Source organism: Corvus moneduloides, chromosome 4, assembly GCF_009650955.1.
Source record: "Corvus moneduloides isolate bCorMon1 chromosome 4, bCorMon1.pri, whole genome shotgun sequence".
Lineage (NCBI taxonomy): Eukaryota > Metazoa > Chordata > Aves > Passeriformes > Corvidae > Corvus > Corvus moneduloides.
In genome coordinates this window covers 19,128,128-19,150,865 of record NC_045479.1, presented here as the reverse complement: position 1 = coordinate 19,150,865, position 22,738 = coordinate 19,128,128, and the positions used below count along the sequence as shown (strand labels likewise).

At 37.7% G+C, this 22,738-nt stretch overlaps 1 protein-coding gene across 4 annotated transcripts in view; it reads left to right on the top strand.

Moving 5' to 3' along the window:
* GNPTAB (N-acetylglucosamine-1-phosphate transferase subunits alpha and beta) overlaps positions 1 to 22,738 on the top strand; it is a 41,059-nt gene that overhangs the window by 13,472 nt on the left and 4,849 nt on the right. For 2 of the 4 annotated variants that reach the window (XM_032105504.1, XM_032105505.1), the window contains exons 7-18: positions 33 to 167; positions 6,108 to 6,269; positions 7,944 to 8,123; positions 9,194 to 9,364; positions 11,043 to 11,166; positions 11,876 to 12,079; positions 13,230 to 14,338; positions 15,414 to 15,613; positions 15,878 to 16,097; positions 17,133 to 17,246; positions 19,512 to 19,597; positions 20,480 to 20,578. In XM_032105504.1, coding sequence (XP_031961395.1) covers positions 33 to 167; positions 6,108 to 6,269; positions 7,944 to 8,123; positions 9,194 to 9,364; positions 11,043 to 11,166; positions 11,876 to 12,079; positions 13,230 to 14,338; positions 15,414 to 15,613; positions 15,878 to 16,097; positions 17,133 to 17,246; positions 19,512 to 19,597; positions 20,480 to 20,578 — 2,804 coding nt within the window. Of the gene's footprint in view, positions 1 to 32; positions 168 to 6,107; positions 6,270 to 7,943; positions 8,124 to 9,193; positions 9,365 to 11,042; positions 11,167 to 11,875; positions 12,080 to 13,229; positions 14,339 to 15,413; positions 15,614 to 15,877; positions 16,098 to 17,132; positions 17,247 to 19,498; positions 19,603 to 20,479; positions 20,579 to 22,738 lie in introns of those variants that run through there. The other 2 variants (XR_004239561.1, XM_032105506.1) reach the window with 2 other exon arrangements.

Here is a 22,738-nt window from a genome sequence, read left to right as displayed (position 1 = left end):
AAGATCTTTATACCCTGTTTTCTTGTTTTTAGACTACTGACAAAGAAGTGCCAGGTCTGGTATTAATGCAAGACTTAGCCTTTCTTAGTGGATTTCCAGCTACATTCAAAGAAACAAACCAGCTACGAACAAAACTACCAGAGAACCTGGCCTCTAAAGTAAAGCTGGTAAGGCTCTGGAGGAATGAGTGCCTTAGTTGTACTGGTCTTTTGGAATGGCTCAGGTATGGAATCTCACCCACCTAGGAGACTTAGGATATTTCTGAGAGTAGTGTGGGTTTTTTTTGAGTGATTCTTCCTGAAGTGGTGAAGCAGATAGTGACTCAAAGAGTTGCCTGGAAAAGACCAATTGTCCATTCTGTGACTGCAAGTTATTAGGCATTCCATTTGCTAGCCTGCAGCTGATTAAAAGGCAGCCTTACCAGTTTCTCTCAGTCGTTTGCTGGAGGCTGTTTTCTGGCTGTAGGATTCTGGATCACTGGCTTGTTTAATGTTACAGAATTTTGTTTATGTAGCTTCTTAGCTTTTTTCTTCCCTCTTAGCTCTCTTAATAGTAACAGCACTGAGTGCTGTGTTTCTCTCTGCCACGTACTCTCTGGGGTCTTGAGCAAGCTGCCCTTCAGCTGACCCACCTGCAAGGCAACAGAAAACAACTTGTGTGACTGCCATTTAGTGCCTTCTGTTCTCCCCTGCTATTTGGACACCTGTTAGAGTTACAGCCAGGTTTAATGGATAGGTGAAGGTTTAAAAAGTTTGTTGAAGGCATTGGCTTTTGTACTGGAGAGGATGTGATTCATGGTGTGAAAAGGACTGAGGCCAAGGAATTTGTGGAGGAGAAGGAGTTAGCAGGCGAAATGGGATGGCAATCCGTAGGTAATTTGTCTTCATTATTCTGATGTCCACCTGTAGCATCTGCTAATTCACTTTATGACTTGTTCTTGGCGCTCAAATGAACATGAGGTCCTGTTCCCATTTTTTTTTTTTATTGGCAGGCTGAGCTAACAACTCGTACTCTGTTGCAGACATTATCTTGTGTAATTCCTTTCATAGGCTGGTCACACTCCAACATAATGCGAGCTGAAATTCTTCTTTCTTGTCTCAGCTTGTGTTAGCTGACTGGGAGTCTTGATAATGGCAGAAGCCTTGCAAAGTAAAAACATATGTGCCTGTCTTTCTACATGCTCTAAAACAGATTAATAGAGAGAGCTTTTAAAGCTTAAGCTTAAATAGGTATTTTCTTTTGCCTTTGCATCTCTAGTGTCACAGCAGTTAAATAACAATGGATGTTCATATGGTTCATTGCTATCCAGATGAACATAAAGGCTTCATCTCAGGGGTGTCTTAGATATGTTTCCCATCTCCTCGTCTGTTTTCATGGAAGTGACATCCTGTGCCTATTATCATTCTGTATGATTTTTCCTTACCCTGTCTTGGTTGTGTTTTTTAATTTGTCATCAGTCATGTGTCATCTATTTGTGCTGGTTCCCTTTTCCTTGGTGTGTTCTTATCTTTGTGTCAACATTGCCATTGTGATCAACTCACCTGTTCCTAAGAACTCCTCTTCCACTATTTGGTTGGGCATATCTCTGTGTAAACACAGTTTTTTCTCAGGCATCCACAACATTCTGCAGTTTTCTTTCAAGTCATCTTTCCTGTCTGTGTTTCTTTTCTTCCTGGTGGATGCTTTAGAGCAATTAAATTGGGATTATTATACCCTGTGTGATCATAGCAGTGAATTCTTCCCCAACCACTCCTCTTACTTTTGATAGCAGCAAGTCATGTATGTTATAAAGAAACTTACGTATGTGAATGTAAGAAATGTTTTATTTTTATGCATAAACATTTTTACATATCAAGTGTGGATGAGGTTGTTTCTATAGAAGCCTTTGGTAGGTTCTGAGCTCAGTCAGTTCTTCTTTCAGTGGATATTGTAGGTAGGCAGTAACAGTAAACACAGCCAAGTGTGGTTTTCCACTTACCAAAGGGAGATGTGAGGTTAATGCTACAGTTAAGTAGAAAAAAGGTTGATTATTTACAGTCTCCACTGACATTTGCAGCAATTCCTCTCTTGCTGTCATTTCTGGAATCTCTTAAGTGGTGTGAGATGTCTTGTGAAGAGGAAGAAAGTTGCACCGAGCTTGAACTAGACTTGTGTCTGTTCATAGATGCCTCCTGATGCTTAATGGGTTTCTGTGTGCTTTACGTGGCTGTTTTAGTTCAACACTACAAGTAAAGAAATAATAATAAAAATTTTGGACAATGCTGCTCTTAGAAGGGAAGAAAGGTGAGAAAGAGAGGAGTGTAGTTATTGGTGCATTTGTGTTGAATGTTAATAATGCTGTTTTAGTTGGATTGCTTCAGTTTGGTTGAAATAACTTCTAAATCCAAGGAGGACCAAAAATTGTTCATCTAGACCAGATTTTTTTTCTAAAAGTCTGAATATCTGAACAAAGCAGCTGAACTCAACTAGAGATGATTAAAATGTAAAGATTCGTGATATAATGGATCTTTTTGCGACATGAATTATATCTGTTAGAGTCTACTGAATTTTTGTCCTTAGGGCCTCCACTGTACTGTAATGATACAGAAGTTTATTTCTAGATGAAAGTTGAGCAGCAGTGTGTCTGCTGGTCCCATTTGATGTTGTAGGTTGTGTGTTATGACAGATGAAGTTGAAAGTTATGTCTGACAGCTTTTATTGTCCATTTATTCTTAACCAAGTATTAGAAAGCCACTAGATGGAGGTGTTACTCTGGTTGTGCAGCTGATGGCTGCTGAGCTGTTTCTTTAAGGGTTCCAAAGACCTTACCTTGGACCTATACATGAAGAACAACTGAATATTTCATTTTTACTTCCCTCCCCACCTTCCCCCCCTTAACTACATTTCTAAAGGAGACTGTTGTTCAGCCTAAAAAGACTCTTGTAACTTAAAAACTGTGTTGTGATGTAAAGACTGACAAGGAAAGGATTGCCAAGGCCAGGGGATTTGATTTGTTTGATTTTGGGTCTTTTGAGACTGTCACGCTAACAGTTTTTCACTGAAATTATGCACAGTAGTGAAAATTTTTAGAGAAAGTTGATTTTTCCTTCAAGATTTAACATCCTGATTGCTTCAAGGACAACTAAGAGCTTGTAGATCTCCCTCTTTGTAAAATACCATGTCCTTTAATCCACATGCACACACAGATACATAAATACGGACAAGTTATGTTAGAAACTTAGGGCTGTCTTAATGTCCTTGTCTTACTAGTGGAAGTAAATCCACATGGGAAACTGCAGGCACAGCGATGTTGGGTGTTTGCTGTCCTCACTGGAGATGGGGAGTCTGGGATTCTTACTGCTGCTCATCAGTGTTTCTGGAGCAGAGAGGTGGCTTCAGGAGTTGGTGTGTGAGCACACAGATGTAGTAAGTAAGCTTTGTAGAAAAAAAACTGAAGGCATTGCATTAGTTTTGACTCAGATGACCCTCCTATGTCATCTTATGAAGGCAACTTGAGGCATTTGTAAAGACAGCAGTGTTTTATATTTGTGAAGCTCTTTGTAACTCTTTAATGCAACAAACACTTGCTTTCCCTTGCTATGTAGGGATCTATATTGAGTTTTCCCAATATCTACACTGGAGTGGGAAAAGAGGAGCTTCTTATTTCCTTAATAATCAGCTTTGGTCATTGAGAAGATAAGGTGTAATAATTTAAGGACTGGTTGGGAATCTAAGTCCCACCTCAGAAAAAAAAAGTGCTCTTGAGGCTTCTTACCTTGAGAAAATGGAAATGAAGATATTTACTTCTGCATGGGGTGTCTGAGCTCATCTGGCTCTTAGTCTAGTAAGATAGAAGTGAAATATGCTGGCTGCATGCTGGAGAACCTGCATTTCAAGTTACCTGGTGGAGATACTGCAGTTTTTAAGTGCATGATAAAAATGTGTCACAGTGGTGGTCTGGGTGTGTGCCTGCAAGGTGTGTTCTCAGCCCACTTGTGTTAGCAGAGGACCACCTGGTCACACTGACTCTCTGCATCTACCTGCCTGTTCTTCTGTTCTGTTTTGACAATACCTTTGGATCTGCTGACCTGTTTTGGCAAGATGAAGATGTTCTCTGGAAGGTAATATTTTAAGGGAATGGGTGATTGCATCCATCCCTACTGAGAGGAGGCTAAATACCTGTGAGACATTAAAAAATCTGCCAGGAGACAAATCCATTTTGAATGTACCAGCAACAAAATGCTTGGAGCAGAGCTTGCAATTTATTAGAATCTAGTTAAGTTATTTCACCAGGTAACATCACTGAAGTCTAACTTTATTGATAGCTCTGCTTAGGAAAAGACTGGTTTCTTAAAAAGGTGCTACTGGGAAAAAACCCACATTGATATATGATCTATTCAGTGCAGGGATTAGATTAACTCTGATGCTGAGAAATGGTGCATGTTTTTCCATTGCTTCTTGTATGTGTTTGGAATATTACAAATTAAAAAAAAATACAGCATATATGCAGTGTTAGTGGGGGGGAAGTGTTTGTAATAAATCTAGTTTGGAGTCTGTAGTACAGGTACTTATTTTGCCGAGTTTGGGAGTGAGTTAAAGAGAAACTAAATGTTCTTATATGCTTTCAAAGCTCTAAAATGGTAGTATTTTGGTTTGTTGTATGTATGATTTACGAGACAGATTCTAAGGGACAGTGTGACACTGTTGTATTGCTAAATAAAGAACATAGCCAGTGCTGGCAGCTTTGCAATCTGCAGCATTTCGATACTGATATTTTTGGAGGTTGCTGCCTGCAGTCCGTAACTATACCTCAGCCATTTAGCTGCTGAAGCCATCCTTTCCACCCATAGGTTCAGATGATTCCCTGGAAGGTCTGAGATTTATCAGATTTTTCTAATGACAGGCCTCATAAGTCAGATTGAAAGATCTCAAATAGCATGTGAGTCAAAGCATCAACAGCTTTAAAATGTCACAAGTGGAACAGCTGGTCTTGCTAAGGGAAGGGCTGCTAACTCTGGGACAAGTGTTGTTTTAAAATAAGCAGAAAGGGTCAGATTTAATAAAAAAATAAAGAAATAAAACCACTTAGAGTTATTGCAAAGGGAACTGTGACGTTTTTGCCTTTTTTGAACATGATTATTCAAATTTGATAGCTTATGAATTGCGTTTATACTGAAAATTTGGTAGATGTGGTTGTCTTATGTTGCCTGAAGGCACAAAAATTAAGCATAGCATCAAATAAATATTAATGATTAACTGCATTTTTTTCTTAATAAGACTGTTGAATTCATGCACTTGGAAAATCAAAGGGCAGTCCTGCTTTTAGCTTGATTGGGTCTGCTCGTGGTACTTCATATGGTAAACACAGCATTTACTGGGTTATGCCGTATTCCTAGGGAGATGCTTTGATGCCCTGAAATCTGTAAACTATACTCGCTGTTAGGGTGTGTGTAGTGCAAGCCCCTGATCCTGTGCATTATGAAATCTGATATACAGACTTACTGGTGGCAAGAGATAAAAACAGCAAACAGATCAAACAGTCCACAACTAAGAAATTACCTTAGCAGCATATTGGCAACCAGCACCAAGGACTTGGAGACCCACATGGATTAGCTCTGGAGCCCTTTGTATCTCAGATTTCGGAGCTGTAGGTTGAACTAACTGTAAACCATTCTGAACATTTCACGCTTCTGACAGTGATGATACCTCAGTGCCCTTAATTTTCTGGCAAAATCATTCCTTGTTTAAGATGGGGAAAAGGCCAATTCTTTCAGTCATATAATAAAGTGTTAATAAAACATGAGTTCTGTTATTTGAGTGACAGAGAATGGATGGGGACTTACTATTCATTTACTCCCGGAGTATTTAAAACATGAATAGGTTTACTGTTGCTGGATCATTGTGTAGAGAGACACTGACTTTGCAAAGTGAAAATTAAGCATGATGTTCTGTATCTTGAAATGTTTTTCAGTTCCCATTTTACTACTTCTTTTTGTGTTTTTACAAAATTGTAGCTCTTTAAAAACAGTGCTTCCCAGTCATTCTTATTAGTAACTCTAGGAAAAATAATGCAAGAAAAAGATGGAGAAGGAAGAGTGCTGCTGGAGTTGTTTTCTCTGCTTGTGTAGTTGCAGCTCTATTCAGAAGCCAGCGTGGCTCTCTTGCAACTGAATAACCCCAAGGGTTTCCAAGAACTGAGCAAGCAAGCAAAGAAGAACATGACTATAGATGGGAAAGAATTGATGCTTAATCCTGCTTATTTACTGTGGGACCTCAGCTCTGTCAGTCAGGTGGGTGAATTCTCTTACAGCAGGTAAATGTTACAGCATTTAAAAACTGCAAGTAGAGGCTAACTAGTCAATGATGAGGGTCAGTGATAAGGAACATGGGATTTTTTCGAAGCTTGGAACTAATTAAGAATCAAATATTTATTAGCTTGTAAGAAAACATCACAAGAACACTGCCCAGTTCTCAAATCAATGGGAAAGAAGGATCAAACAGTGTGATATTTAATTTAAATTTTCATGTTCTCTACTAAGTGAAAAATATTGTCCTCTGCACATGTTCTGATAAAGCTGTGTGCAGTCAAGTCCTGAAAGGCTTAACTGATCCTCACTGGCAGATAAGCAGGCTTCTTGTGTGGGGAGATAGAGGGTTCTTTTAACAAACATGATTATCTCGTTCCCAATATATTTCTTAGGCATTTTTTTGCTTTGCAGCATCATTTATGCTGAGCAAGTGCTAATTGCTTCTCTTTCAAAAATGTTGAAGCCCTGAAATACAGATGTCTGTAAAGAAAGGAGGTTTACTTTAAATGCTTTTGATACAATGAAGGATGTTTGGTTTAAGAACAGGAAATTAAATAGCAAGGTGTCTCTTTCAAGATAAGATATTCTAAAATCCTGGGGTTTTTCCTTGTGCTGGAATTTAATTTTGCAATAAATCTCAAGTGGCATGGTTAATGTACCCACTCCTGAAAAGCTTGCAGTCTGTCTTCGTATCCTGTGACCTGGACTTTTGGGGAATTCTTCCTAGTTAATACCAACCCTGAACTTAAAGTTTATATTTCCCCATGTTGAAATTATGCTTTATTTTGTGAATGGGCACCTAGCCAATGGCTGCTGGTCTTGCTAAAATGTTTTCTGTTGTTACTCTTTTGTGAATGTGAAAGCTGTATTTCTGTACATATTAGAAAACTTATGTACAGTGTGTAGGATCTGCAGTGAAAATGGTAATTATTAAACATTCATCTATTTTCTTTAGTCTTCTGTTTTGTTTGGGCTGTAGAAAAGTTCCTTTTAGGCAGCCTTACTTGCTGGTTTTAGGACAGGTCACCAAGTTCTCATAAATGTGAAAAGAAACATACGTTTCGGTGTCCTATAACCTAATTTTGTTACTTGACTGATGAGTTTCTAACTGAAACATTTTCTATCTAATAAATATATATGGAAACAGAGCTATTTGATAGTGAGTATTAGGCTAAGTTTTGTTCATTTTCTCCTGCTTAAATTCTTTAAAATAATAGAGCAGGGGATAATTGAAGAGCAACTACATCATGACACTTCCAGTATGTCTATATTAGGTGACATTTATATACAGCTCATGATGCAATGTACTTGAAAGGCCCTAGCCTCTTGAAACTGGATTTCTGAAAGGTGATGTTGCTGGTTTGAAATGAAGGAGGGGGGTGTTTTTTCTGCTTCATTCTTCAAGAACTTCTTTCAGCATGGTCAGTAGACATCCTAATGATACCAGGTGATCAGCCAGTGACATCAGAACATTGTATTGTTCACCTTGGTAATTTGGAAGAATATGATTCTTATTATCAATGTACTTTTTATTTTGAATGTCTAAGTCCTGAAGTGCTTAAGCACTCATATGCCAAAGCACACTGTCCTTACCTAGCTGGGTCAGAAATTTAGTGTTCTATTTAAATCTAAGAAAGGGGTTTTTCCTTTCTGTAGTCTAAGCAGGATGAAGATGTTTCTGCCAGCCGCTTTGAGGACAACGAAGAGCTGCGGTACTCACTGCGATCAATAGAGAGACACGCCCCTTGGGTACGGCACATTTTCATCGTCACCAACGGGCAGATTCCTTCCTGGCTTAACCTGGATAATCCTCGGATAACTATAGTCACACATCAGGTAAAATTCAACAAAACTACCACTATGAAAGGGCCAGCAAAGATACCCTGTTTGATTTGAAATGCAGTTATCCTCTTGCAGCCAAAGGCTGCATTTATTTGGGAGAAATGACAACTTCTTCTCTGTCTCACCCAGGGTTTTATTGTGTATGTCCTTGTATTTTGGCTAAATAGATCACTGAATATATATCAAGCCTGTATTTATTTCACTTTTCCAAATATTGAAGCTTCAGCTAACATATACCCATGTCTAATTTCCTTATAGAGTCTATTTATAAAAACCTGGGGAGAGGAATTTGTAATCTGAATCTATAAACAGTCTCTCAGAACTAGTAATAACTTAATAAGCTTGTGCTGAGACAGGGTGGATTACAATTACTGGAGCAAAGAAAATGGCTACAAAATAAAGTAGCTATGCATTCTGAAAGTGTTACTTAAAAAGAGAAAGGGAATCCTTCAAGCTTCCTGAATACGTGAAACCAAAATTCTCTAGTAGCTTATTACAAATTCAGAAGTAATTTTGGTCTTTGGACATGCCATAGGAACTCTGCACAACTGAAGTGCTAAAGAGATACTTACTCAACTACTTCTGCTGTCTGCTGGTGAAGTTACTTGAAAGGGATGCAACAATCCTGACTTTTTGAATGCTGTAAGAGGTTCAGTTTGCTGGAAATTTTGTGCAGCCTGCAATTCATGAGAATTATAAGTGTACACTGAGCCTGGTCCAGTACTCGGTGAAAGAGGAGTATGTGAAAGTTTGCGTCTTTGTGATCAACCAGGTGTAGTTTCTTAGTTAAGCAGCAGAATTGAAAACAGGTTTGTGTGGGAAAAATGAGATATTGAAGTTGTTTGGGTTGGTTTGGTTTTTTTTTTTTTTTTTTGCTTAAATATCTTTACATTTTTCTTTTGTATCTATCCTTGTTCTTGATATGTTTTGGTTTTTTTAGTAAATACGTATCGAATATCTGGTGTGCCTGACCTTATATGGTTTTGTTTTTTGTGGGGTTTTTTATTTATTGGTTTTCTGCCTTCTGAAACTGTTTTTGGTTGTCGGGGTTTTTCTTGTTTTAGGAAATATTTCAGAATGCGAGTCACTTGCCTACCTTCAGTTCACCAGCTATTGAAAGTCATATTCATCGTATCAGTGGCCTTTCTCAGAAGTTTATTTATCTCAATGATGATGTTATGTTTGGGAAGGATGTTTGGCCTGATGATTTTTACAGTCACTCGAAAGGTCAAAAGGTAAGCCATTATGAAAAGATATTTTAGCAGAAGTAGAACTTTTCTGCTCTAATATGATAAAAATCAAAGGAATGCTACTTGGAAAGGGAGAGCACTCACTCCCGCTTTTATCTCTAAAGGTTCACTGTTCTTAAGTAGAGAACTGTTAGCAAAGGTTCAGGGTATTGAAGGCTCTTCTCTGTATTTGTAGGTGTGCTGTGTTGATGTTTTTAGGATTACTCTTTCTCACATTCACTCCTAGGTTTGAGGGGTTATAATGGCTCCTCTGTCAGGATTCATTTTAGCTTCAGTGTTATTCTTTAATTCTCCTACTCTCTGTTGGAACACTGGTAAGACTGATGTGTGGCAGCTACCAGACTTTCTTTCTTGTAAATTCTTTCTGTTTTGTGGGAAGTGCTCAAACAAAAATCAACTTTTCTGTGGGAACACTGAGTTCAGATGACATTTAAACTGGTCTAATATTTAAGTTTACCATTAATTGCCTCTGTTGCAGACACCCATATCTTTGCCCAATCTATATATAATTATATAATATATATAATTATTTGCTAAAATAATAGATATTGTTCCATGTTATGAATGTAAAGTAATTTAGTCTTTCAACAAAGCCATTATCAACAACTGGGGTTAAGCAAGGAAAGCAAGCTGAGGAAATATTAGCAATAGTTATGCATCGACACTGGTTGCCAGCAGGGTTTTCATCCATTAGCTTGATCTATAAGAGTCACATGGAGAAAAAAATTGAAGATTTATATATGTTATTTCTATTAAAGCAGTGAGTACACAAGGCACCAGAGACCGTTGAATTAAACATTTTATACAGGCAGATGTGCACACTTGCACACAAATACAGAAGGGTTGGACAAAATTAGTTTAAGCTACAATTAAAATAACTGCTTCAGTACTTGGGGATGTTAGGAGGCTTTTTAGTTGTTTTAAATCTCTAAAGATACAGGCATATAACTGCAAAATTATATTGTTACAGCATTTGTATTGTTCTTTAGTTATTCATCCCAGTTATGATGATGAAGTCAGTTTAGGTGCAGTGTTGTTTGTGATAACCTGATCAGCAAGTGTTACTGTAGGAAATGTGCTGCTAAAATCTTGAAACAATAAGGTCTGAAAGAAAATGGGTGGGGTTTTTAATGCCTCCTCAGCTGAAAATACACACACACTTTTTTTTTTTTTTTTTTTTTTTTTAATCCTGCCAATTCTTAGGATTATTTAAGTCACAGAGGATCAGATGCTTCAGGGATTATGTTCAACATATGCTGCTTATCTCATGACTGGTTAGTAATGAAGAAACATTTTGAGTCAGGAGAATGAGTGAACTGCAGAGCTATTTCACAGTTTAAGTTCACCCTTCCTATCTGAAAAAGAAGATGCTAGTCGTCATTGGAATATGGTTTGCAGAAGTAGATTTGGGAAGTCCTACTTTCCATTTCTGGCTGTTGCTGCTTTGCTGTATGGCTTTGGGAATTCTTCAGTTCTTCCTTCTGTTTGAAAGGGATAACATTTACTTCACAGGCAACAGGGTTTAAATGCTGTTTGTAAAGCTCTGTGGAATCTTAAGGCACTGTACACAGGGAGAAATTATTGTAAGTCTCCAAATTCGAAGAAACAAGCTCAGTTGACTTCTATTTGCCAGTCCTTGTCTCAGGCTGTAATGTTGTTCCAGGTTTACTTGACTTGGCCTGTGCCAAACTGTGCCGAGGGATGTCCTGGCTCATGGATTAAAGATGGTTACTGTGATAAAGCCTGTAATAACTCAGCATGTGATTGGGATGGAGGTGATTGCATTGGTAAGACTGCAATGTTGAATTTAGAAAAAGTGAACTGTTTGTTTTTCCTTACAAGAATGATTATATAATTTGTCTTTTTCATGGAGCTACAGAATTTGCCTCCCTTAGTAATAAACAAACAAGTTGACTTAAAAATTTCTATGAAAAATGACATAGAAAATAGTAGGGCATAGGATAATCTTTCTTTAGGTATCAAATTTGACTACCTGAAAGGAGGGGTTTTGAAATTTAAATTATTATATGTTAATAATAATATACAGTATTATATATTATTTGGATTCAGAATCCAAACAATAGTTGACTGTGAAGCTGCACTATTAGTTTTTAGATAAAGTTTTCAGGACTGCAGTGTAATAAAATGAAGTGGTACTTCTGGATTGAGGAAGTGATACCTTTCTAGGAGGCTGTAAAGTCAAGACTGCAAGCACAAGGAATAGTAAATCTGTTTTCTGCCTTCCTTTTTGAACTTAAGACAAAATATGTTGGCACTTTGGATACCCTTTTCATTTGATTCCTAAACTTCTACACTGGGTGTAAAATCTATAGTTTACATAAACTCACAGAGGTCTAGTTAGGATTTGCCCCTTTTTAATTTCACTGATGATTGTTGAGTCTTCAGTCTAGCTTTAACATTGTGGCTTAAATGTGCCTTTCTTTGGTTATTTGAAATTCTTATTTCTGGTGGGCTTGTTTTTTCTTTTTTCTCTAGGTAACAGTGGGGGTAATCGCTATGTTGCTGGTGGAGGTGCCGTTGGAGGCATTGGGAATGGCCCACCGTGGCAATTTGGAGCAGGAATAAGTGGTGTTTCATACTGTAACCAAGGCTGTGCTAATTCCTGGCTAGCAGACAAATTCTGTGATCAGGCCTGCAATGTCCTCTCATGTGGATTTGATGCTGGTGACTGTGGCCAGGGTATGTAAAAAGCATTGCTGATAAACTTTCTGTGGGGATTCTCTTGAATTGCCTGACCTTTTTTGGTTCCTCATTACTCTCAAATTGGGCTAAAGTGTCCAGTACTGTTCTGTGGGAAAGAGCTTCTAGCAGCTGGAGAAAGTCAGGTGTTTAGTGTACTCACTAATCCACGCCTGGATCAATATTATTTGCTGCTTTATTTACTAAAGCTATTAGTGATCAAGCATGGGTAGGAGCTTGATACCTTATGGAGCAGCAAGCATCAAACTCCTTGCCCCAAGAAGCCGACATTCTAAGTGGGGAAATCCCATTTCAGTTGTGCAAAGCATCTTTACCTGACTAAGGACAGTTGAATTGATGATGCCTGTAGCAGTTAAAAGTTTAAAGAACCTCTCTGATGCTGACAGTGTGAGTTCAAATCTGGCTCTGGGCTCTTGCCAAAGGCTACTTTCAGTCACAAGTGAACTTGTGTGAAGTTCATTTGGATATGAAAGATTAGCAGGAGAGAATGAAGTGATTGAAAGTGCTGTCTGGTATATGCAGGAGAAGAACTTGTCCTGTTTGGAAGAGCAGAGGCTCCTCTGCGTTTCAGCTGGGACAAATGTGTTACTGGTGATTCTGTTGCTGGCAGTGAGGTTTTGCTCATATGGGAGATGACAGATAATCTGTGTTCTGCTGTGGGAGGTAGAAGTTCCTTTCAGCCTATCTGATTTTGAAAATTTCAAATCAAGATGCAGCATTGTAGCAGTGAAATCCAGCTGTTGTTACATTACTCTCCTAAAATGTGGCAAAAGTGTAATATGGGCAAGCTACTTATGACTGATTCATAATTTTAAGTGACGTGATAATGAGGTATGTAGGTTCTTCAGGTAGAGACTGAAAGAGTGATAAATTATACTGGCTTTTAGAATTAACATGGGAGTGTCTGGTAGCTTTATATATCTGAGTGTGTTCTAGTCATCCATTATTGAAGATAAGTGAGCCAGAAGCTGGAAACTAGAGTAAGTGTTCTTTCACAAAGCTGTGTCCCTGCTAATACAGTGACTGTAGCTGGGCATATTACTATTAAAAAAAGAGTGAAATATAAATGTCATGCTGAAAATTGACAAAAGTTTGTTTTGTTTCTTGTTTGGCTTTTTTTTTTTTCCAGATCACTTTGAAGAGATGTACAGGGTGATGCTTCACCTTAATCAGACCTACTATGTTATTCCCAAAGGTGAATGTCTGCCCTACTTCAGCTTCGGTGAAATAGCCAAGAAAGGAATTGAGGGTTCATACAGTGATAATCCAATTATCCGACATGCTTCAGTTGCTAACAAATGGAAAACTATCCACCTCATCATGCACAGTGGCATGAACACAACTGTGATCTATTTTAACCTTACATTCCTAAATAAAAATGATGAAGAGTTTAAAATGCAAATAGCTGTTGAAGTTGATACTAGAGAGGAACCAAAACTGAACACAACTTCTGTGCAAAAACCTAACTCTGATTTTAAAAGTGTTACTTCGGTACCAGAAGCTGAAATGCTATTTGAGGATATTCCAGAAGAAAAACGCTTTCCAAGAGTCAGGAGACATCGAAATGGCACAAAAGAGAGTGTACCTGAAGAGGTGATAATCCCATCAGTGAATGTGTCTCTTCTTCCTGAAGATGTCCAACTAGCACTGCAGAAACTGGACTTAAAACTACTAAATGGTGATATAACTCAGAAAGGATATAACCTATCCAAGGCTGCTCTCCTGAGACCTTTCCAGTTTTTAACCACAGTAAAGAGTATTGTAGGCCTGGAAAAGAAGGACATGCATAATCATTCAGAACATCAGAAGAACCATAGCAGCTGGGAGAAGCCTTATAAAGATGTAAATGATGGCAAAATAAAAACAGTAAAAGCAAATGAAGAAGTTCCTTCGAGGCTTATGGGAACAAAGGGGACCGTTGTGACAATGAGCACAAATAAACATATTTATAAAGTGCAGCCTAAAGCCACACTTCCCTCCCAGAGCATGGGGAAAAAAAATGAAACTCGAGAAAAAGTATTGAATGCACTCATATTAAGGGAAACACAGAAATCAAAACATACTGGGAATTTTGATACTGGAGAAGGCGCACAGGGAATGGAAGGAGGAAAAGGGCATGAGCAGGTGGATGCAGATGTAAAGGAGGGGCTAGTGGGAAGAAAACTACAGTCTTATGCTGGCAGTTACCAAGGCTTTTTGCCGTGGGAGAAAAAGAAGTATTTCCAGGACCTTCTTGATGTGAGTATCGTAATGTCATTCCTTACTGGAATAGTTGCATCTTTCTGCATTTATTGGAATACTGTTAATATGATCTATACATTTGGAATGTGCTTTGCTTTTGAGGCAAGTGCTGAGACTTTTTTTGAAAGCTGCTTTTCACATAAAGTCTGACTTGTTTATGATCTGGGCTTCTCTTAGCTAGGTGGTAAAAGCCAAATAACTGTTTCTGTTCCCTTTATACTACCTTTTCTTGGTCAAATTCATTTTTTATTTGTTGTATGTTGTCACAATGCTATTGTTCAGACATATATAGCACTATAACAGAAAGCTTAAATTTTGTTTTTGTTGCATTTATGCAAGTATGGATTCAGTTTGTGTTTAAAGAATGCAGAAAATAGGTATAATGATAAATACTTAAATTCTAAAAGTTACACTGAAAGTCTGCAAAGAAACTGCTTATCTAGACTGTATCAAGAAAATGTCTAGGAAATTTCCTCTGCTTCCAGCCAAAGCATTTTGGCAGTTTTAAAAACCTCTAGAAGAGAAGAGACTGTGCTTCAGTTGGTAGCAGCTGTTTTGCTCTATACTATACTAAACTGTACCTATACCTATACTATACCTATGCCCTGTACTATACCTATACTTTCCTCATACTATGTTTTTAAGACTATCCCTCTCTGTTCATCTGAGATGGAATTTTGCAGAAGGAATCTTTATTTTCATAGGATTTCAGTTTATCAAATATGGATGAATAACCTGCAAAAAAGGGGCAATATTACAAATAAATCTGATGACAAATAAAGACATTAGTGTGTTGGAGGTGTCAGAGCACAAGTGTTAAGGAAGTCTTTTATAGAGTAGTTTTCCTCAAAGCATGAAAGCTTTAAGGAAAATCTTACCTTTTATCTTTTTTTTTTTTTTTTTTCCTAAGAAAGAACTAAGGAATAGGAAGAAAAATATTTAAAAATTCTCTTCCCATTTTCAGATATGGAAAGAGTTGGCATCTGGCTAAAATGTCATTTTACCTGTGTGTCTAGTGTTTTCTGACTTTTTCAGTAATATAAACTTGATTTATGCCTGTCCTGCTCTTTAGGAAGAAGAGTCATTACTCAAACAAATGTCATATTTTACTGAAGGTAAACATTTTGGAAGGCAGCTGAAAGATACATTTGCCGATTCCCTTCGATATGTAAATAAGCTTTTAAACAGCAAGTTTGGATTTACATCTCGTAAAGTCCCCGCTCATATGCCTCACATGATTGACCGTACTGTTATGCAAGAGCTCCAGGATATGTGAGTGTTTTTGTTTGGAATAAGGTTAATCTGTGGGAAATTCTACCTTTCCGTTGCTTTGCTGTAGCCATTTCCAGTGTGTTAATGGCTACTCATTAAAATTATGTTTTGGAAAAGCAAATAAGAAATTTATTACAACATGGTAGTTGTGATACAATGAGACTTTTGAGGCCCTTTCAAAATTTTAGATAAGAATTTATTTTTAGGTAAGGAATGTTTTCTTCAAGAAATTAGAGTGCTGACTTTGTTTTCATTCTTATCTAGGTTTCCTGAGGAGTTTGACAAGACATCATTTCACAAAGTGCGTCACTCTGAAGATATGCAGTTCGCTTTTTCATATTTCTACTATCTTATGAGTGCAGTTCAGCCACTGAACATTTCTCAGATTTTTGATGAGGTTGATACAGACCAGTCAGGCATCTTGTCTGACCGAGAGATTCGCACGTTGGCCACGAGGATCCACGAGCTACCATTAAGTTTGCAGGTACTCTTTCAAACTTTCAGAACAACTTCAGTTTTAAAGTCCAAGATGGTTAAAATAAAATGAGTCAAATTTTTATCCTTGCTTGTAGCGTCAGTAACATTTGGCAATTTTTAAATATTACCTGAAGAATACAGCATTGTGTTCTACTTATCATTGTTTGTTCTGTGGAGTCCGCAATTAAATGGAGTTCTAGCAGCATCAGAAAAATGGCTCACTGGTGTCTGAGTTCAAATAAGCAGTGTGAGTTGGTCAAAAAAAAATGGTCACTGTCAAGAGTTGGATCCTGCTGTGCTTACTGTATTTTCTGCATGTAGTAAAAGACAGTTCTTGCCCTGAGGAACTTGTGGCCTAAAGAAAGAATTGAGAAAAAGGATAGCAAGGAAGTCATACTAATAAATAGGATGACCATATACAAAGACTCATGCTTCTGTTCTTCTAGGAAGCTGATAAACAGAGATATGGTCTTTGTAGGACTTGTAGTCTTAAACATACAGTAGAGAACAAAGTGTACTGGTTTTGCTGTACAAGAGCGGAAATGGCACAAACCAATGAAACAATTTGTTCGTGACACAGGGCACAAAATCGTTGGTGTAGTCAGAGCACAGCCCTACTTTAGTGTGTTCCTGGCCTGTACCTTAATCAGAAAATCTTCCTGTCCTTGCAGTTCACTCTTTTGGGTTTTTTTGCTTAATTTGAAGTTTAATATGCCAGTGTTGATTTGGGAACTCTGTACTGTCCTGGCATTAGTAAAGGTGTGTTTTTAATTTTAAATGAAAATGTCATTAAGTCATAATTTATCTGGTCTCAATTCACCTCTGTACTGAGCATTCCCTTTACTTCATGTGTATAGGGAGTCCCACTGACTTAGTTACTGAAATGGGGTCTGCTGAATATTAAGTCTTCTTTTGTGGACAGTAGCATGGAAATTTGTTATGTAGGTAACACTAAACATGATTGTGCACCCTGGGTTTTTAGAACTATGTCAGTGAGAAAACAGGATTTAAAATGTTTTTTCTTCCCCTTTCTTTCTATTAGGATTTGACAGGTCTAGAACAAATGCTAATAAATTGCTCCAAAGCTCTTCCTGCCAACATCACTCAGATCTATGTTATTCCTCCAACTCAGGAAGCGTATTATGATCCAAATCTGGTAAGAAACATTAATCTTAAAAGATGCTTATTTTCTTTCCTGAGTATGTATTTACTTTAAAAGCTGGTTTGATTTCTAGAAGGAAAATATTTACAAAAATTACTACTTGTGTGTACACGAAGTAAGTGTTATAAAATGAAAATTTTACAGGCTGCTTCCTAACTTACAAACCCTTAGTTTTCCTTAAAAGCAGAGAAAAGCTGAGATTTAGAATGTTAGTATAATTGGGATTTAAAAAGTCATCCTTGTTAAGAAAATTTACTGTTGTAAACCAAAAAGACAGTAAGCCCAGTACCTCTCTGACTAGAACCTCCTGATAAGTCTTTATCTGAATTATAACCCACGTATTCTAAAAAAAAACCCCAAAATCCAAAAACCCACCAAACTACCAGATGGACGCCTCTAGAATTTGAAGGCTTCAGCCTATTATTTTGATACCCAAAGCTGGGCTGACAGGAATCTCATGAAGTTCACCCAGGAGAAGTGCAAAATCCTGCACCTAGGAAGGAAAGCCCATGCAGCAGTGTTATGCTGGGGGCTGCCCAGCAGCGAAGCAGCTTGGCAGGAAGGGACCTGGGGATCCTGGAGGGCACCAAATGGGACATGAGCCAGCAGTGTGCCCTTTCCATATAGAAGGATGATGGTATCCTGGGTTGCATTACACAAAGTGTTGCCAGCAGATCAAGAAAAATGGACCCTTCCTTTCTGCTCAGCACTGGTAAGGCCACACCTGGAGTGGTGCTTCCAGTTCCAGGCTCCTTGGTATTGAGGGACATGTGGACATAGCCCTGAGCAACTGTTACCAGGTAGCCCTGCATGAGCAGGGAAGTTGGACTACTTGAGCTCCTAAGATTCCTTCCAACCTTACCCAGTCTGTGATTCTGTCAACATTGAGGTCTTAGGACTAAATGTTCTTTAGTGATTTAAGTTCTAAATTTCTATTTTAGGGGTTAAATCCTCATCAAAACCTGCTGGACTTTAGATCTGATACTAATACCTAAATTGCTTTTGCAATGATTATATAATTCCTGCATCAACCAATGCATTTGAATAAAATGTGTGGAAGTACTTTGCAAAATGATTTTTTGCAACTCATTTTTTTACAGTTTCAAATCAATACATTATTAAGGCAAAAATAATTTTGATGAGTATAGATCATGAACTTTTGTGTAGTAGAAGACGCTATGAATCCCCAACATATGCAAATCACAGTACAGAGATCTGCAAAATGTGTGTAGATAAATGTATATGAACACTGACTTTCTTTCCTTTTTTTCTTCCCTCTAGATATTTATCCTACCTTATATTCTTACCAGGTTATGTTATAAAGTTTTAAGTACTAAATATATATAATTATTTGTAATAATTAGATAATTAAATATTTCCCCCTAATTCTGAATTACAGAAAAATTTTATATAAAGCCGTTCCGTCAGCATAATTTGAAGGACTGGAAGTGTGGATTTGAGAGTCCTGTACGGTCTGAGGACCTTTCATGCAGTTCAGCCTTATGTTATTTCTCCTCTTTTTTTTTGCTTTCAAGTCATTCTGAAAAACTTTGTGAAGTAAAAAACTTTCAAGAATAGTAGTAATTAAAGGATGGCTGCCATTAATGTATTTTAAGATGGGTTAAAAATAAGTCTCAGTGGCTGGGAACAATTTAAATTACTTTAAACTTTTTGGAGAGTTAGTAAAATATTACTAATCTAAGCAGTAATGCCTAATGTACTAATCATTAGTACATTAGTCATTGCAAATAGCAGCAAAATAGCATTTGTGGTGAGCACAGAGTTAAGTTTTACATCTATTGTCTGCAACAGCTATATTTCTTGGAATTAACCTACCTACCATGGAAATACTCCTTGAAAACAGGGCTTTTGTTTGCCGGAATTGTTTCAACATTTGTATCAGCTGTTGTGCAGAGTTTGCCTGGCCAGTTTTACTGGTGGCCTTTATCAGAGGAATATCAGACAGCTGTCAAGTGAGTTAGAATTTTTGAATATTGTACTGAGAATGAAGTTGCAATGTTTTTGCCAGAAGATAATCTGTATTATTCATATATTGTTTGTAGAATAGGAAATTGTGATGTTATGTACCAGTATCGTTTTGTTTTTTCCCTCAACAATTGAAAACTATTGCTTTTGATTCCAGGAGAGTAAAGTATATGCAGGCCTTCCTAGCTATAATACAAGTTCTCTTACAAAGTACACCTTCATAACAAACTGTAATTTTCAGTAACCTATAATCTAAACAGTGTTTTCTTCCAGCCTCCAGTAACCAAAAGCCTAGTGACTAATTGCAAACCTGTGACCGACAGGATTCGTAAAGCTTACAAGGACAAAAACAAGTACAGGTATGTTGTGGCAGTCCTGTGAAAAGAGATGCTTAGTGTTGTAAAGCCATAAGAGGAAGGATAAATACACACATAACCCAAGATTGCATGTGTGTGCTAACAAATCTTAGCTCAACCAACTTTAACAGAGGAACTAAAGAAATGTACTGTTTTTAATTTATGTACATCTCATTGTGCAGAGTGATGTGGGTTTTTTCATAGTTTATTTAGTAGACTAAATATTTCTGTGTTACTTGTGTCATCTTGGGCCGTTTCCTAATTTGTGTTGTACAACAGTAAGCCAGAGTATGTTTGGATGGCTAGAGAGTGAGTGCAGTTCAAGCAGCATATAAAGGAGGGAAGAGCTAGTCCTAGAAGTTGTAAATCTTTCTGTAAATGCATTCTTTCTTCTACTGAAGCTTAAAAAAAGAAAAGAACAGAAAAAGCATTTTAGTCTTAACCACCTCGTACCTTTCCTGCAAGATGGAGAAGTGACAGTGGCATGAGTTTTATAAATGGAGGAGGTTTTCAGGTGAGATTTGAAGAAGCCTTCAGGGTGCTTTCTTACATTTGTCACCTTACTTATCCTAACATAAGTGTGGTACTTACCACTACTAAGGCTGTTAACCTGGGGTCAAATGCACATATTTTATATGCTTTCTCTTAGAATTCAGATCTATGATTTATAGGTGGTTACTAATAAATCTGCAGAAAAGTGGTTCTGTGCAAGAGCATTAGCTGAAAAATTTAAATGTCTTGATAAACAGCAAATGGCAAATTCTAATGAAGGTTTGGCCAGTCAGATTAGAAATGTTGCTGAATAATGTTGAATACAAGATTGATATTTATTGAACCAGACTTCAGGCTGTTTTATTAATATATAAATACTATTTTAACAACAAGGTTTGAAATCATGGGAGAAGAGGAAATCGCCTTCAAAATGATTCGCACAAATGTTTCTCATGTAGTTGGTCAGCTGGATGACATACGAAAAAATCCCAGGTATCCTGTTTTGTGATTTGTGTGAAGTTGTGAGATGGTTTCAATTTTCTGGTTTGATTCTTTAAACTTTTTTTGTATTTAAAAGATAATTTATTGTCATGTGTTTCTAAACTGTATATTATAGGGTAAGACCAATTTGAACCAAAAGTACTTCCGATATTTTCTGTTTGACTGAAGCTGACTCCTCTTTCTGTTATGCCAGGGGCTATCTCAATAATTTGTTACATTTTTATTTATCTAAAATCTTTGAAAACTTAGAAACTTAAGCTATTTTTGAAGCTTTCATTTTTGCCGTTCTAGAGGGCATACAGTTTATATTGCAGGCAATTTTACTTTAAAGGAAGAACTTTTTGACCTGCTTTGTGCAGGTATTTTATACTAGGAGTTAGGTGTGGATTATTTTGTTACGAAATCAGTTTTATGTATTCATTGTGCTTTCATGCTCTTTCACAACATGGAAAGAATCTTGCTTCTGTCTTCAGAAAACCAGTTTTCTGCCAGTTTAATGAGTTTGGCTGCAAGAAGAGGTCTGACAAGTGTCAAAAGGTAGAGCAAGGAGGAAAGTAGAACCAGGTACCTTGGGCCAGGGAAAGTGAAACCTCCTCTTTTGGTCACAAAAAGCTGTTGGGTAATCTCAGCTGCCTGTAAAGCTGTAGCATAATTTGTATTTGTAGTTAAAGAGTAGATATCCACTTTCCTCTCAACACTGTACTACTTTTGCTAGGTTATTTATTCAGAAAGGGAAATGCTAGTCTTGAGACATTTTACAGCTGCTGAAGGTGGTTTGTATCTATTGCTGTTCCTTTCAAAGAGTGCCTTCTGGCCACGTAACTCCTGCATTCCAGTTGCCACAATGATCCATTTTAAAAGAAAAGTAGGCAGTACTTTAGCCTATTCTGCTGCTTCCTTTTCCTTCTCTGTTTCTTTGTCTGCTGGCTATGAGTTGGTTCTTTTTAAAGGTAGGGGTGATTTCAAGTCTTGTGAGGCTCAGAGGCCTGAGTAACAGAAGTTTCTTACCTTCATGAAGTTCATGAAGTGAGACTGAGTTGATTGCCCAGGCTGTATTCCTGCAAAGTGCAGTACTGTAGTCATATCTTGTTAACAAAGGAGAGCTGGCGCAGTTATGTAGGCATGCCATTTCCTTCTCTTTGCCATGTTTTCCTTGCATACAAACCAGTAATTATGACCAGTCCCTAAAAGCAGGTTTTTAGTGCCTGTCTTGGAATGAACTAAAAGTGTCATTCAGTTACTATCTCCCAAAAATGTTTGGTTTGCACCCTTAAGGCAAAGTGAGCATTAATCATCTAGGCATTAACTGTGGAGTGTCCAGAGGAATGTCATGTTTAGTTTCTTTTGGATGAATTTAAAGTCTTTCCATTACAAATGTGCTAATATCCTCATCAATCCCATACTTTGTTTTGGTTTGCTGTGTGCAACAACCTCTCAGTCTGTAAGCTGCATCTCTTTTTGATGAAACTAAACACAGATATACACTCTAGGAGTACAGCTGCATTCCCAGGGCTAATGAGCTGCCAGTCCAGGGAACAAGGTCAGAGACAGTCCAGAGTGAGCTCCCGAAATGCTTATAGTGTAGCCATGATTGCCATAACCAACTGCTTTGCATAGTATTACTTGATACAGGAGATACAGCCTGCTCGTTTTTGGAGAGGCATATTTTTCTTCTCAGATGTAGCAATTTGAATGACTGTTTATCCTCTGCACATAATTATCTTGAGCAAGCTTATCGATTAGGCCAGATACAGTATGTTGCCATTCAGTGGTAATTCCCTGTGTGGGCTGATATACAAGCTCCAGAGTTCTGCTTGTTTCCAGATTCCTGTAGGAAGTCTGAACTTTGCTCTTTGAAATAACACACCATACTACAGAGAATACAGCTGACCAGAACTGCTTATTTACAAAGGTTAGCAGTGACAAGGCATATGTCACCAGATATGATTTCTGCCGCTAGGGAAAATGTAGGGTTCTTGTATCCCAAAATATAAATAAAGCACATAACACATGCCCAAATGTGGGAAGGGGAATTTTTGTTGTCAAGCACCAGGTCAGAGTGTCCAGGGGTACATAGCAGTCTAGCACACTAGCTGCTGCTTTAGTTACAATTATTTGCAGTACCCTAGTTGCATGTTTCTCATGTGAGGA